The sequence below is a fragment of the Onthophagus taurus genome, chromosome 10, assembly GCF_036711975.1.
Source record: "Onthophagus taurus isolate NC chromosome 10, IU_Otau_3.0, whole genome shotgun sequence".
Classification (NCBI taxonomy): domain Eukaryota; kingdom Metazoa; phylum Arthropoda; class Insecta; order Coleoptera; family Scarabaeidae; genus Onthophagus; species Onthophagus taurus.
Window position 1 is genome coordinate 11,174,221 of NC_091975.1, and position 13,552 is coordinate 11,187,772.

The 13,552-nt window shown below is 31.4% G+C and overlaps 2 protein-coding genes across 2 annotated transcripts in view; one reads left to right on the forward strand and one right to left on the reverse strand.

The window, feature by feature from the left end:
• Positions 1–13,552, reverse strand: part of LOC111417058 (DnaJ domain-containing protein) — a 106,882-nt gene that overhangs the window by 58,820 nt on the left and 34,510 nt on the right. The window lies entirely within an intron of this gene.
• Positions 1–13,552, forward strand: part of LOC111417055 (DBB domain-containing protein stumps) — a 59,530-nt gene that overhangs the window by 10,416 nt on the left and 35,562 nt on the right. Inside the window, exons 2-3 of the mRNA XM_023049220.2 lie at positions 3,600–3,717; positions 4,508–5,128. Coding sequence (XP_022904988.2) covers positions 3,708–3,717; positions 4,508–5,128 — 631 coding nt within the window. The 5' untranslated portion in view covers positions 3,600–3,707. The remainder of the gene's footprint in view (positions 1–3,599; positions 3,718–4,507; positions 5,129–13,552) is intronic.

Below are 13,552 nucleotides of genomic sequence, written 5' to 3' on the forward strand. Positions count from 1 at the left end.
TCCAAAATCACCAAAAATGAAGATTTATAAACTTATAAAAATTCATAGCTTTGTTAAAAATGAAGTTGAAATCACGATAATTTCAGGTATTACATTAAAAGGGGCATAATTTATGGTGGAATGTGCTAAATTGTTGTTAAGAATAAAATTAAAAAGTTGGATGTGGTTAAATTATAAAGTGTCTAAAAATTGGCTGCTTGAGATTAGAAAAATTCATAATTTTTTTAAAAATCGAGTTGGAATCACCAAATTATCAAATATTATAGAATAAAGTATAAAGATTTCAATAACAAATATGAAACTGTTATTAAAATTAATACGAAAAAGTTCTAGGTGATCAAATTAAAAAGTATCCAAAATCACCAAAAATGAAGATTTATAAGGATATAAAAATTCATAGCTTTGTTAAAAATGAAATTGAAATCACGATATTTTCAGAAATTACATTAAAAGGGACATAATTTATAGTGGAATGTGCAAAATTGTTGTTAAGAATAAAATTAAAAAGTTAGATGTGGTTAAATCATATAGTGTTTAAAAATTGGTTGTTTGAGATTAGAAAATTCAAAACTTTTTTAAAAATCGAGTTGGAATCACCAAATTATCAGATGTTACAGAATAAAGTATAAAGATTTTAATAACAAATATGAAATTGTTATTAAAATTAATACGAAAAAGTTCTGGGTGATCAAATTAAAAAGTATCCAAAATCACCAAAACTGAAGATTTATAAGGTTATAAAAATTCCTAGCTTTGTTAAAAATGAAGTTGAAATCACGATATTTTCAGAACTTACATTAACAGGGGTATAATTTATGGTGGAATGTGCAAAATTGTTGTTAAGAATAAAATTAAAAAGTTGGATGGGGTTAAATCATAAAATGTCTAAAAATTGGTTGTTTGAGATTAAAAAAATTCATAATTTTTTTAAAAATCGAGTTGGAATCACCAAATTATCAAATATTATAGAATAAAGTATAAAGATTTCAATAATAAATATGAAGTTGTTATTAAAATTAATACGAAAAAGTTTTAAGTGATCAAATTAAAAAGTATCCAAAATCACCAAAAATGAAGATTTATAATGTTATAAAGATTCATAGTTTTGTTAAAAATGAAGTTGAAATCACGATATTTTTAGAAATTACATTAAAAGGGGCATAATTTATGGTGGAATGTGCAAAATTGTTGTTAAGAATAAAATTAAAAAGTTGGATGTGGTTAAATCATAAAGTGTCTAAAAATTGGTTGTTTGAAATTAGAAAAATTCATAACTTTTTTTAAAATCGAGTTGGAATCACCAAATTATCACATATTATAGAATAAAGTATAAAGATTTCAATAACATATATGAAATTGTTATTAAAATTAATACGAAAAAGTTCTAGGTGATCAAATTAAAAAGTATCCAAAATCACCAAAAATGAAGATTTATAAGGTTATAAAAAATCATAGCTTTGTTAAAAATGAAGTTGAAATCACGATATTTTCAGTAATTGCATTAAAAGGGGTATAATTTATGGTGGAATGTGCAAAATTGTTGTTAAGAATAAAATTAAAAAGTTGGATGTGGTTAAATCATAAAGTGTTTAAAAATTGGTTGTTTGAGATTACAAAAATTCATAATTTTTTTTTAAATCGAGTTGGAATCTCCAAATTATCATATATTATAGAATAAAGTATGAAGATTTCAATAACAAATATGAAATTGTTATTAAAATTAATACTAAAAAGTTTTAGGTGATCAAATTAAAAAATATTCAAAATCACCAAAAATGAAGATTTATAAGGTTATAAAAATTCATAGCTTTGTTAAAAATGAAGTTGAAATCACGATATTTTCAGAACTTACATTAACAGGGGTATAATTTATGGTGGAATGTGCAAAATTGTTGTTAAGAATAAAATTAAAAAGTTGGATGGGGTTAAATCATAAAATGTCTAAAAATTGGTTGTTTGAGATTAAAAAAATTCATAATTTTTTTAAAAATCGAGTTGGAATCACCAAATTATCAAATATTATAGAATAAAGTATAAAGATTTCAATAATAAATATGAAGTTGTTATTAAAATTAATACGAAAAAGTTTTAAGTGATCAAATTAAAAAGTATCCAAAATCACCAAAAATGAAGATTTATAATGTTATAAAGATTCATAGTTTTGTTAAAAATGAAGTTGAAATCACGATATTTTTAGAAATTACATTAAAAGGGGCATAATTTATGGTGGAATGTGCAAAATTGTTGTTAAGAATAAAATTAAAAAGTTGGATGTGGTTAAATCATAAAGTGTCTAAAAATTGGATGTTTGAAATTAGAAAAATTCATAACTTTTTTAAAAATCGAGTTGGAATCACCAAATTATCACATATTATAGAATAAAGTATAAAGATTTCAATAACATATATGAAATTGTTATTAAAATTAATACGAAAAAGTTCTAGGTGATCAAATTAAAAAGTATCCAAAATCACCAAAAATGAAGATTTATAAGGTTATAAAAAATCATAGCTTTGTTAAAAATGAAGTTGAAATCACGATATTTTCAGGAATTACATTAAAAGGTTCATAATTTATGGAGAAATGTGCAAAATTGTTGTTAAGAATAAAATTAAAGAGTTGGATGTGGTTAAATCATAAAGTGTCTAAGAATTGGTTGTTTGAGATTACAAAAATTTATAATCTTTTTAAAAATCGAGTTGGAATCACCAAATTATCAGATATTATAGAATAAAGTATAAAGATTTCAATAACATATATGAAATTGTTATTAAAATTAATACGAAAAAGTTCCAGGTGATCAAATTAAAAAGTATCCAAAATCACCAAAAATGAAGATTTATAAGGTTATAAAAATTCATAGCTTTGTTAAAAATGAAGTTGAAATCACGATATTTTCAGAAATTACATTATCAGAGGTATAATTTATGGTGGAATGTGCAAAATTGTTGTTAAGAATAAAATTAAAAAGTTGGATGGGGTTAAATCATAAAATGTCTAAAAATTGGTTGTTTGAGATTAAAAAAATTCATAATTTTTTTAAAAATCGAGTTGGAATCACCAAATTACCACATATTATAGAATAATGTATGAACATTTCAATAACAAATATGAAATTTTATTAAAATTAATACGATGAGGTTCTAGGTGATCAAATTAAAAAGTATCCAAAATCACTAAAAATGAAGATTTATAAGGTTATAAAAATTCATACCTTTGTTAAAAATGAAATTGAAATCACGATATTTTTAGAAATTACATTAAAAGGGGCATAATTTATAGTGGAATGTGCAAAATTGTTGTTAAGAATAAAATTAAAAAGTTGGATGTGGTTAAATTATAAAGTGTCTAAAAATTGGTTGTTTGAGATCAGAAAAATTTATAATTTGTTTAAAAATCGAGTTGGAATCACCAAATTATCAGATGTTATAGAATAAAGTATAAAGATTTCAATAACAAATATGAAATTTGTTATAAAAATTCCTAGTCAAGTTGAAATGACAAAATTTTCAGGAATTACATTAAAAGGGGCGTAGTTTAAAATGAGATATGCAAAGTCATTATTAGAAGTTATTTTTATTCTTCTTTGTATGTTTCAGGTAGGATCACCAATTTATCGGCACGTTTAAATGATCTTTCAAGACACGTGCCAAATACACCGCATTAACATAGCCAGTTGATGTCCGTGCCATAAGCGAACGGGAACAATGGCTTTAGGTAGGTCCATTTAGATTACCATCGCCTTTTTTGATCACCGGTTACGGTCGCGTTTAGAATCCGAAATAACTTTGTTACCCCGATAAATAGATACCCTTTTTCTCGGTCTTACCAGAAACATTCCCAGAAGGTTCATAGTTGCGAAGGTCGTTGCATTAATATTAATTAGAGAAGGCGCGCGTTGATGCAACAACTCTTCAACAAAGAGATTGTCGGGTCGGTATTTTTAAAGATTCTCCTCGGCCAGACAGGAAATCACTGTCAAAATGAAAGTAATGGCCTGGAAGGTTTGACAATTTGCCAAAGAATACATTTTGTTTTACGATAATAAAAAAATATAAAATTAATATGTGATTTTAAATGTTATTAGAGGGGTTAAGATCTTGAGTGAGTTTTAAGGATCGAATTCCGTGGTTTCAAGTTACAACTAAGATTCGGGGACAAATTTTAGAGCATCCAGATTTAATGCTTGCAATTAATCACTTAAAATGGTACCCTCAAGTCTTTGATCTTGCACCCAAAGCACCAAACTTAATACGAAATTAAATACAAATTCCGATCATTCCGTTGAATACAAATGAATAAAAGATCGTTCAATCTCAATAAGCTTGAGTTGTTGTTGGCGAAAATTTTTTTTATTTTAACTCGACGTCTTCGTCTTGAACTTAACATGCACCGAAGATGCTTTAACATCCTGTCGGATGTACACAAAGAGTCCCCACTTTTTCCTTTTATTAACATACCCGGTTGTCTTCTTCAGTCTTTCTGAAACTGCGTTCAATGTTTGTAGACAATCCCTCGTATTTCACCGTCAATACCGAGCCCATCGGCAATGAATTCGTGAAGAAATCACCAAAAACCTCCGACACAGCCTCCACGTCTTCGGAAAGCTCCCTAAAACAACTCAATTTACCGCTACCCTTTAAATTTGCTCGTGGTTATTTAAGATCGGTGAGCACAAACTCGGCGGATTCAAATCAAGAATTATTAATAATGGGGGAACCAAGATTATCAGACATCGCTCCAGATTTAACTTACAAATTACCACCGGAACCAAGAAGATCAAACTCACTCAAATTTACAAGAACCGACAAAAAATGTTTGTACTCTTCATTACCCACATCAGAAATCAACGATGACATCGACCAAGATGAAGACGAAGAGGTCTTTTTAGCCGAAAACATCGCAACTTACTCAAACCTCTCTGTTACCCGAAGAAGACACAGCATCGGGACTGTTATGGCTCGAGAAAGAACCGCGAGCTCCCCGAGTTTTAAAGAAGACCCTCACGTTGTAATTCACGCAACCCCCGATGGAAATGCGATCCCCTCAAACAACTCATCGTTTGCGTTTGATGATCATTCCATGAGACACTCATCTTACCCGAGAAAGCGCTGCGTTAGATGCAAAGGTAAGAATTTTTTTTTTAATTTAAGAAGTCGATTTAGTTAATCTCTTAAATTGATAAATTGTCCACTTGATCCCGAGAAGGGGAAGTCGTGCAATATATAGGTTAGTTCAGAGGATGTGCGTGATTTTCTCCTTAATTGGGGGGACGCGAAGGGATCGTTTTCAATAGATAATTTTATTCCGGTCGCGAATCTTATTTAATATTTCGACGGTGTTAGAGTCGCGATTTTTTGTGGCGCTTATAAACGAAACATTGAACTTGAAATTAACATAACCGATTTTAACGAAAATAACACAAAAGTTTTTTTTTCAGCAAACTTTTACCCGTAATTTCCTATCTACTTTCTTAGCTGATATCTTCCTTATAATTAGGGATAGCGGAAAACTAAATGCATCACTTGAAAGCTTGAATCTTTCTCTATCTAAAACCGGGTTTTCGTCTGCCGATAAGATATTGATATTAAGATCAATAAAAAATGAAGAACACCGCGCTGTACTTAAAATAGCTTAAAATTACCAAACTTCAAACGAATTTTAAAAAACTGTTATCGCAGTCAGAAAGGACGCTCCTTCAGCTATCTTAATCCGGGTTTTCGTCGGTCAATATCTATCGGCGTTATGCTTAAATCACCCTTAAGGCGTTATACTACCCAGCAAAATATTTTTTTTTCATTTTTTTTTATTGGCTTAAATGATGCTTATAATACCTAAAAATCATGTCCAAAAGCAATTTTGAATGACAAGCGACTGAAAATACAGTTTTTTTAATAAATACTTGTTTTACTACTTGAAACAAACCGGCCGCACAGTGGGACGAAAGTGAAAAAGGGTGGACATGGGTGTTTTTATTTTTATACCATGCTCTTTTTTATAGATTGTTGCTACCAAAAACTATAAAATGTTAAACTATAAAATAATTGAGTCATATACAGTGTGTTCATAATACACACATTAGTGTTATACAGGTGGTCGGTAATAAATTGACCAAAGAGTAACTACAAATTCTATTTTCATTTAAAATGAAAATAATACCAAAAATGTATTGGCAAAATATTGCTCATATAATGTATACACGGCGTTGAAGATTGTCTTTCAGTTAATTACTTCTTTCATAAATTGAACAGTTTCAGAGAAAATGACTTGAAAACTGGTATTATGGGGAGTTTAATGGTAAAAAATCCACTATCACAAAAAAAAGAGTTAACAAACAAAATAAATATAACGAACATAATAAGAGTAATAAAAAATAGCAATAAGAAACTATTACACCAAACGGTAATTAGAGGGTGTAACCGTGATAACCGTATTAACACTCAAAATAACACGAAAACATTCAATACCTGAATGTTAATTGGTAAATAATTAATGCAGATTTGAAACTATCTCTTGAAAAAAAGTAAAAACAAAAGAATGAAGATAAACGCTCAATGAATGATGAACCAACTCACAACTGAACAGATAACTAATTTAATAAATAATTGTAACAAATATAATAAAAGTAACAATAGTGGCAAACGTATTAAAACACAAAACAACACAGAAGACGTACAACAAATTGAATGTTAATCAGAAAAGTATAAACAGAAGAATAAACACAAGCGCCCAATGAATGATGAACCAACTCAATGTTCATTCTAAAAATTCTCCTGCTTCTGAATCATATTCCTCGCCCTTTTCATTATGAACTAACAATTGCTCTGCCTCCGGAAATAAATTTGATGGTTTATGTCGTGAATATCTCGGTCTAATACTTGATATAAGGGGATCTGATGATATCAAGAGGTTGTGCATTACATCCTCATTGGCTAAAATTCTACTTTGCTTCCGGGAATGATCCTCTCGGAATTTTCTAAAGTCTTTATTTCTCGCTTCCCCTACTTCCTCTAATAATTTTCCTATTGGTAAAATTGAAAAATGTTTGCAAATCTTCGCCCCATGAATTAATAATTTATGTACACTTGATGGCATATAGTACCACCCATAAAGAGAAACATATTGTTTTGCTGTATCCTTGCAGTATTTATCAAACGCATTTATGTTTATCTCTCTCCCCGATGAAATTGTCTGAAGAATTACAGCAAAACGTTTGATTAAATTTTCATAGAGCTCTGTAATTTTGGCAGATTTATCAAAATTGTTGAAGAATTTTCGAGCAGTATTGCCATCATTAGTAGAGCCAACCCCCTGCTTTACCACATCAACTAAAATACCGAGTTCTTTACGAAATTTTACTTGAATTTGTTTTTTTCTTGCATCCTTTAAAGGTGCATGCTCCTTTCGCGCACACCATCTCTTAAAATCCAGATTGTAAGATATGTGTATTAAACACTCAAAACATCGAATCCACATGTGAAGCGTTGATAATCCGTATTTTGAAGACATCACATCTTACCTCTTTCGTGAGCACAACAGATAAATTATTCATTTCATTGGGCTTAGCTAAACAAACATTACAAGTAGAAGCGGAAGGAGTGTTTGAGACTACAGTAGTAACCTTTCCATCTATCATGGTCATCACCATTTGATGTTTTATAGTAATGCCGTTAAAAAAGGTTGGTGTAAGTGCGTTTATTTGATTTTGCAAATCTGCCATTTCTTGCTTAATAACTATATTATTTTCTTTTATAAATTCAAATTTTATAGGGCGGCAATAATGAGTAGAAGATCATTTGGAGTTGACAATTTTAGGGGTACACAACTTAACATGAATATGAAAGAATCATCTGCATCTACATCGTTAAATGTTTGTTTGTAGTTACTCTGGCTGGAAGCTCCATCAAATCCCCATTTACTAATTAGCACTAGTTCTGTTGATTGCAATTTATACAAGCAAGTTTTTAAAAGTCTCGATACCGTTAAATCCAGAAGAGCTTGAATTTTAATTTTTGCCGCAGTGTCCGTAACATTCATAGATTCTAAGGGTGGATAACAGGCCTTTTTTGCCATAGTCACCTTATAATATGATGGAATCAGTGACTTTCCTACAGAATCTCTCAAAGTATTGTATTGCCATTTTGATAAATTTAAAGATGTATAAAGAGCAAGGCTGTCATCAGGGGTTAATGTAGGCTTTTTTTTCTTTTTTTGAAATAACATATTAGATACTTTGGAAATATCTTCAGAATGTTTGAGAAGGTGGTTTAAAATCTTGGCCAGTTCGCGAGATCCATGTGTACCCATTTTTAATCTTGTTGCAAAGATAAGCTCATCCAAAGTATTTTCTGACCGCAGAGCGTTGGTCCTCCTTCTTTTAAATTCAGTTGAATTTTGTTGCGGACGTATTGTTTCTCCAAATATTTCATTTTTTAGACCCATCGGCCAATTAAATATTGAATGTAACCAAGCATGTTCTCGGATTAGGAAGCGCTTTTTATTATAACAACAGTTCTTCCATCTTCTGAATAAATTTACACAAAATTTCCGAAGACACTCCTTCAAAATCTTCTGTTTGTCATCTGATAAAATTCTGTCCATTGTTGACGCAATGGTATCGTAAAGTTCGCCATACTTCCATAATTTTTTATTTTAGTTCACGATGTTGAACAGATCTTCATTGGTTTTTAAATCCATAATGACTTTTTTCGAAAACTGCTATTAAAAGTTTACTTTTAAAAATGACAGTTTAAATTTTTGATTTCTCAAAAGTTAGGTTATGTTTATAAATTTTAAAATCATAGCCTACTCCAATTTAAAATTTAAAAATGACAAGACAGAATGTAATACTAAGGCTGGGTTCACACGGCACGTTTTTTTTGCAGAATACATTTTTACTGAATAAAAATCAAATCTTATTTTAAACAGTATATAACGCAATTTTGCAGTATAAACGACTAGTGAACAAATCTATGCTGATTGCGTTACTATTATTCAGTAAAAAACTGTCTTGTAAAAAAAAGTGCGTGTGAACCCGGCTTAACCCTATAATCTTTGACTAATCTTTTTGTGGTAGTAAATATTAACCTTGCACCTTAGAATAATTTTGGACAAATAATATCGAAAATATCCTTTGGTCGGATGCGGTCGGATAAGATATCGATAGTTTCCCATAGTAGACATTATAGCTAATCTACCTACGCTAATAGTTCATCTTGCACTTTTGAGCATTTTTTTATAAACATCGAAATATATATATATATATATATTTTAGAAATTAGGGTACATTCAATGTTTTCAATATTTCTCAAGAACATACTTGTGAGTATAAGTAAGCATGTATTTAGAAATCTCAAAATATTACACTATTATTGGATATAAACCGATTTTCGTTAACTGGATTACAAACAGAAATATTTCTGTAAAAAAAAAACTCTATCGTAATTACGTTGCTAATATTAAGTGATTTATAACAGTCTTAATCAAGTAACTTCAAAGCAGATTACAGCTTTTTTAAAGTTGTTTTAAGGCCATTTTATAATGAAAGGGACACTTTTCTATACATTAGCAGAAAAAACAGTGTTAGTTTTTCGGAGTCGTGCAAACGGGGTCTGAGATTAAAACTCGTTGTCAACTGTGAAAAGTGTGGAAATAGTACTATTGACAGTAGCCCTTTAATTAATGCCCACGCTTATGATATAAATAGGCGCATCACCTTTGCTATGAGACTAATCGGTGTTGGGATGCAAGGAATAAACAAATTTTGCGCGTTGATGTGTCTTCCAAAGCCGGTGTATCAAAAAGCATATGATGATATTGTAAAATGTATAGGGATAGCTACGGACACTGTCGTATCTAAAATTTTACGTAAAGCTGCCGAGGAGGAAAAGAAGATATCCGAAGAAAAAGGACAACATGAAGAACTATCAGTGTCGGGCGACGGCTCCTGGCGAAAGCGTGGCTTCTCTTCTCTGTTTGAATTTGCTAGTTTGATCGGATGGTATACAGGGAAAGTAATTGACATTTGCGTAAAATCGAAATACTGCAAACAATGCGAATATTGGGAGAAAAAACACGACACGGCTGAATTCGAAGAGTGGAAAAATTTACACGAAAACGTCTGCCAAGCTAATCATAGCGGAAGTCCAGGAAAAATGGAGGGCGATGGATGCTATAGTTGAAATGTTCACCCGTTCAGAATCGACATATAATGTTCGATACGCTTACTACATTGGAGATGGTGATAGTAAAACGTACAAGAATATCCAAGATGCCAAGTCGTACGGTGATTTCTCTGTGACTAAAAAAGAATGCATAGGACATGTGCAAAAAGGATGGCAACAAGATTGCGCAATTTGAAGAAAGAAGTTAAAAATATTGGTGGTCGAGGCAAGTTAACTGGAAAGTTGATTGACGAACTGAGTATTTATTATGGACTTGCTATACGTCGAAACACTAATTCAGTAGATGATATGCGCAAGGAAATATATGCTACATTGTTCCATAAAATCTCGACAGATGACAATCCTCAGCATGATAGATGTCCCGAAGGCGAAGATTCTTGGTGTTCTTGGCAAAGAGCTAAAGCCTCAAATACTCTTGAAAAAAAACTTTCAATTCTGGCTTTCAAGGTTTATTAAAGTTCTGAGCGCACCCCAATTACCAATAAGTACAGAATTGTTCAACTTTGCTATGGAAGTGGATCAACGACGAGTTACAGCTGCCAATCGCTCAACATCTAGTAACCGGAAAAACACTCGAAAAGACCTTCAATCACTAAGAAAAGAGGCCGATAGATTAAATATTTCATATTGTAATTGTGTCATGAAACTTTAAACGGTTTTTTCTCGAAACTATGTTCTTCACACTTGCGTTGTCTGAAACTCAGTCAATTTTCATAGGATTTACTTGAAATCTTATGTGTATCTTCTCAGATAGATTATCTATCGAAGTACATAGGGATTTTTAGATTGATAAACAATTACACTTGTTATAAACAATTTATGGTCAATTTCTTGTCAAAAACCGAAAAGAAAACTTAAAATTGATGCCAATTTGTGAATTTAAAAAAAATATATATAACCCTGTGTACTTCCAAAGAAAAACTAATGTAGTTTAAGAAAAAAATTTACTTTTTGCTTTAGGTGGTGAATGAACGCTGAAGCTCACTACGCAGTCTTCCTCTTCGGAAATAACATACTTTCAAATAACACTGTGCCACGTCGCTATTTTGTATCGAAAAATGAAATATAATATATTTTATCTACAACTATTGAATTATCTATTCGTTATACAATTGATTTTTGACGGGTAATGACACTCATTACCCATGACAGACAAAGTGTTGAATAATGAGGCCATTATTCCACACTTCTGACACTGCCTACTAATCAAAAAATAAAATATTAACAGAAATGACAGCTTTCTTATATTGAGGTTATGTCTGAAATGTCTATCAAGTTTATTTTTTTTTCGTTTTTTTGATTTTTTTTTCAAAATTAAATAGTTGTAGATAAAGTATAGTATTCAACTTGCGTATAATGGATGTTACCCACTCAGATTACAACACTCGCTCGCTTCGCTCGCTCGTGTTGCAACTTCTTCTTCGTGGGTAACAGCCGCCATTATACGCTTGTTGAATAATATACTATTAACCGGCAGCAAAACCATACTTTATGCTATCCATTTGCGGCAGTAAAGTGACACTTTGTGCTACTATCTAGTAAACTGTGCATTTAGCGGCAGACAAAGTACAAAGTACTTACAATTTTGCGGTTGGCGATAAAATGTTGTATGCAACACGTCAGCAAAGTGTCTTTATCGAACGAGTCTGAGGTCATGAAACATGTTCATATAAGAAAGTTATCGACTCCAACAGGGTTTAAGAATGGCTAAAACGTATGAATTTTGCAGTTTTTTGCCAAAAATGTACTTGTGCAAACGTTTGATCGCCGCGTGTTATACATCACTAGAAAGAGCAGGAAATTTTCGATAAGATAGATATGGTTCTAGAGTTTTCTCCTGCTCATATAAGAAAGTTATCGACCCGAACAGGGTTGAAGAATGGCTAAAACGTATGAATTTTGCAGTTTTTTGCCAAAAATGTACTTGTGAAAACTGATCGCCGCGTGTTATAATCACTAGAAAGAGCAGAAAATTTTCACTAAGATAGATATGTTTCTATAGTTTTATCCCTATCAAATAAGAAAGTTGTTTAGAGGAAGAGTACTTAAGCGTTTCTGCGTGTAGAGGTGGACATTAAGGGTGATTTAAGCATAACGCCGATAGATATTGATCGACGAAAACCCGGATAAAGATAGCTGAAAGAGCGCCCTTTCTGACTGTGATAACAGTTTTTTAAAATTCAGTTTCATAACAATTGCACAAGGCCTTGAAGTTAGGTAATTTTGAGCTATTTTAAGTACAGCGCGGTGTTCTTCATTTTTTATTGATCTTAATATCAACTTATCGGCAGACGAAAACCCGGTTTTATATAGAGAAAGATTCAAGCTTTCAAATGGTGCATTTAGTTTTTCGCTATCCCTAATTATAAGGAAGATATCAGCTAAGAAAGTAGATAGGAAATTACGGGTAAAAGTTTGTTGCTATCGTCGCACGGGTAAAAGATATCTTGTTTAATTGGTTATAACTCGAAAACGATTCACTCGATTATCAAGATCTAGACGTTATTTGATTCGGCACAGTTTCTTTTGTAGAAATCATAAAATGATTAAATTATTTCTTGGACAGCCCATATAAGAAAGTGCAAAAGAGCAATTAAAAGAATAAAGTTGTCTCCAACTTTTATACTAAAACTTTTTTTCTAAAATGTTCCGAATCCCAAGTAGGGACTAACTTGATATACCACTCTTGTTCTAATGGTTAAGTCCATCAAATAATCTTGTAAGCTCATCACGTAGATGATGTAGACGATGTTTTCTTCCATTCGTCGCTTATAACATCATTGTATTTAAATCTATCGAGTGGAAGAACAAAACTTAATCAATTTATAACGAGCACACAAAGAGTTAACACTTACTCAAAATAGCTTTAATTAACGGTAAGCTCACAATTTTATAAAACTTAATATTCTTAGAACCATTTTCTCGTATTCTTTGAATCAGCATGCATACGATGGTCAAGTGGATGACTTCCTCTACTTCCTTTCGCGGAAGGTAGATGGCTTCTTCGGCAGGATGTCACGCGCTTCTTGAACGGCTCGAAGGAGCCAATCGGGCATTTAACCCTGTCTGACCCCGCAACCGCAACCGTTCGATTAACAGAACTTCCTATCAATTAATGATTTCTTAAACGTCGGTTCCTGTTTACCATTAGAACATGTGCGCGACACAGTTTTCAGCGGCATACGATCTAAACGAGTTTAGTCGGCGCATCTTGAAAGAATCAAGAACAAATAAACCATAAACTCCTTTTATTTTAACAAATTTTAAATCTATATAACTATTTAGGTATTTTCGGTAACATCTGGTTCAAAAAGTTTTTAAAATGTCACGTTTCTTTTAAAAGGATCCCTTCGTTTTTGTTTTAAAAG